The sequence below is a fragment of the Siphateles boraxobius genome, unplaced genomic scaffold (assembly GCF_051911475.1).
Source record: "Siphateles boraxobius isolate OS27281-9 unplaced genomic scaffold, OSU_SipBor_1 66, whole genome shotgun sequence".
NCBI lineage: Eukaryota > Metazoa > Chordata > Actinopteri > Cypriniformes > Leuciscidae > Siphateles > Siphateles boraxobius.
In genome coordinates this window covers 21,338,266-21,341,799 of record NW_027509193.1, presented here as the reverse complement: position 1 = coordinate 21,341,799, position 3,534 = coordinate 21,338,266, and the positions used below count along the sequence as shown (strand labels likewise).

Below are 3,534 nucleotides of genomic sequence, written 5' to 3'. Positions count from 1 at the left end.
CATTAACTATGAGCGCTTTTGAAGTAAGGGATCGGATATTCAGTAACCCAAGCTTTATCGTTTTTTCATCTGTATTATATCTATTTTTTATTTGTTGAATATCAATTACATTTTTAACCTTAGATCGGTTTGGAAGATTTTTGGATTACCAAATTCGGGGAACAGACACAGTCTCTATATAATGATATCTAGGTGAAAGAGCCTCTATGTGATGGGATTTATCTGACCTTGGTGATGCGAGGCCGCTAGCAGACGGTCGGTTTGGCCAGTTTGTCTGCTTCCTGCTTCCTTTAACAAACAGCACAACATAAATATTTATTTGCCATGAAAACAAAACTTTCAAACCATTACTTGTGACAACGATACTGTCTCTCACAGATCACTAGTAAAAAGAAATCATACTAATCGTCAAACTTCACGACACGTGACCCTACAGGAGTGATTACCGATAGGCTTGTCTGTCGGCCGCAAAAAAAACAATCACGTTTTAGAGACGGAAAAAAAATCATGCCCTGACAAACATAACTACTTTCTACTCAAGGACGTTGACAGAAATGTAGTGGAGTTAAAAGTACGATATTTGTCTTCTAAATGTAGTGAAGTTAAAGTAAAAAGTTTCCAGAAAAAACAATACTCAAGTAAAGTACAGATACCCAAAAAGTGTACTTAAGTACAGTACTCAAGTAAATGTACTTTGTTACAGTCCACCTCTGTTGTGAACTAGAAAAGAAGTAACAATACAATGAAAGGCAGACATGGCTACAGAGGTTAATAAGGACAAAGTAAATGTAAATGTATACCTTTAGAGGGCAGTCTATGCAAACCTACTTCTTGTCATTTTTAAAAGTCCCCACTGTATTCATCGACAGACACAAAATTGTTAGTGACTTTCCTGCATCAAGTTCCTCTTTTCATAACATGGCAATGGATATTGTGTCTAAACTGTGTTTTATCGTCATGTTTGCTCTCACAGATTGTAAGAAAGGCTCTTGAAAACCTGTTGACAATCAGACATTTATTCATGTGTACTGTTGTAAATGTTAACTGCTTATTTTTCAGTGTGTTGGTGTCAGACATTGACTGAGTCTGAGTCAGCGGTCATTAAACCTGGAGGATCTCACAGACTTATCTGTACAGCCTATGGATTTAGTAGTGACCAGGACTTGGCTTGGATCAGACAGGCTGCAGGAAGAGGTCTGGAGTGGCTGGCATACATCTCATCTGGCAGTAGTTATATATACTACTCTCAGTCTGTTCAGGGACGGTTCACAATCTCCAGAGACAACAGCAAGAAACAGATGTATCTGCAGATGAATAATATGAAGAATGAAGACACTGCTGTATATTACTGTGCAAGACAGTCGCAGTGACAAAAACAACTACAGTACTGTACAAAAATCTGAATGCAACAAACAAACATTTGTCTGTATTTATTTAAATATAATCAACTGGAGCTTTACAACGTAAAAAGTATTATTTTATTTTTTTTACATTAATTACTTTTCTCACAAATTACAAATATCATCTGAGCAATTACAGAAAAACTTTAGACATAACAAATTGGCAACGAGGTACTTTTTTCTGGAAGATAGCAGCTTTTCCCATATCATTTTTGCCATGTCCTGGAGAACCAGCTTTAGCCTACCTTTGGACACATGGCTATGGATGTTCCAGATTTATTTGCTTGTGTTGGTGCTTCTGGAGATGCATGACCAGTCGAACGCAAATGAGCACTGCTTCTACATTGTCTGGGGACTGAAGGCCAGAGATTGTTTTATTCCTTGCCGAATCAAGGTGATTCAATGGAAGCCATGGAAGCGCCATGCTTTCATGAAACGTCTCCAGGCACCAGGAGAAACTAATTCAGTACGTAGCTGCTCTACAGGACTTAGCGGCTACTTGTGACTTTGCAGTGACTCTGGACGAAATGTTGCGCGATCAGTTGGTGGAGATTTTTTCCAGTCATCGGATTCGTGAGAGATTGCTTTTGGAATCTAAATTGACTCTTGAAAAAGCCATTATTGCCACCCAAACAGAAGCTTCTGGTGAACAAGCCAAATTATAATTATTATTATTACTTGTTCTGTTCCTGTGCAAGTAATACATCGTCGCTGTCGGGCGGAATCCTCGTATCTCCAAAACCGTTATTTTTCAGGAAATAAAAAAAACTGCATATTTTTGAGTTATTAAACATTGTATCGTTAAAGTTGGTATTATACCTTATATTGCTATTATATACTGTTGTGTACCAACATTAACACAACATTTCCCCAAAATCATGTTTAATAGGAGATACGAGGTTTATGACTTGGGAGCAGGGAGATACGAGTTTACGCTGTCATTGATAAGAATGGAACGGACGCAGACTTCGCTGCTGCCAGCTGTGTTAATTAAAGTCCGCGATCGCGTTGAGCCTTTTGACGAGACAAGGCTTTAAGAGCTTATCAAAGCTTATGATTGTGGTTACATATATCTTCCTAAACTCTAATTTAAAAGTTTATGAGCTATAAGTGATGCAATACAAAAAAAAAACGAGCTGACTAGGCTGTCTAATAGGCGGAAATTAGCCTAATCTGCACGCAAACTTCCCTTTGTGGCTCACAGGCTTCCTTCTGCACATAAGCATTACAGCTTCAATTTTTAACAAAACAGGCTTACTCAAATGTATCTAACCTAACTATTTTCACTCGTTATTGCCTAAAAAACAGACTAAGTTATCCAAAGATATGCTTACTTGACGCCAGTAGACAGCCAGATTTTTCTCCCATAAAAACACTAGTTAGCGTATTTTACATGCACAGTGCCAAGAAAAGGAACTTCGAGTCAGTAAAATAATAATAAAAACAATAATTGAATGGTGGTATCCAAAACATTCAATTCAAGTATTATATTATATACATTTTAAAACTTCAATGCACATTTATAATAAGCCTATACGTAGACATTTAAAATACATCAATAACTGATATCATAGTTTAACAATAAAATCAAATATATCATATTAATATAAAATAATATTTATAAAATCACAGTTAATGCTTGTGTATTTGTGCTTGTGAGTATGGTTAGCCCTTGTCTGTGTGCATGTATCTGTGAGGCTCTGTGTGTGTTGTTACATTGCCATCATATTGACGGTATTAAAGGAGAACTCCGGCGCAAAATGAACCTGGGGTGTAATAACACATTGGTACCGAGTTGACTGTTCTCTGGGATTTGTTTTCATGATAATCGAGTGTAAAGAGTTTTATCTCTAAAAACTGTTTAGCTTATAACGCTAGTATATGGGGGCATATAATACGTAAAAAGAAATCGCTAGTTAATACCACTAACAAGGCTCAAAATAGCCCCACACTAACACGGTAGCTTAATGAGGGTCCCTACATACAAACCAAAGCACTGAGAACTTTGTAAGTGTACAGACAGTTTAATAATGATATACTTTATAAAGACAGTACCATCGCGGAGCCATCTTTGGAAAATAGCCTCAACCAGTCGAACCACGAACGCCGTGCTACGAGCTGAACTGTGACTTGG

The 3,534-nt window shown here is 37.3% G+C and overlaps 1 gene segment (V, D, J or C); it reads left to right on the top strand.

The window, feature by feature from the left end:
- The first annotated feature begins 755 nt into the window (after positions 1 to 755).
- LOC143722433 (immunoglobulin heavy variable 3-11-like) lies at positions 756 to 1,370 on the top strand. The segment is given in 3 exon segments: positions 756 to 782; positions 974 to 976; positions 1,074 to 1,370. Coding segments are annotated over 3 exon segments (327 nt in total).
- The last annotated feature ends 2,164 nt before the right edge of the window (positions 1,371 to 3,534 follow it).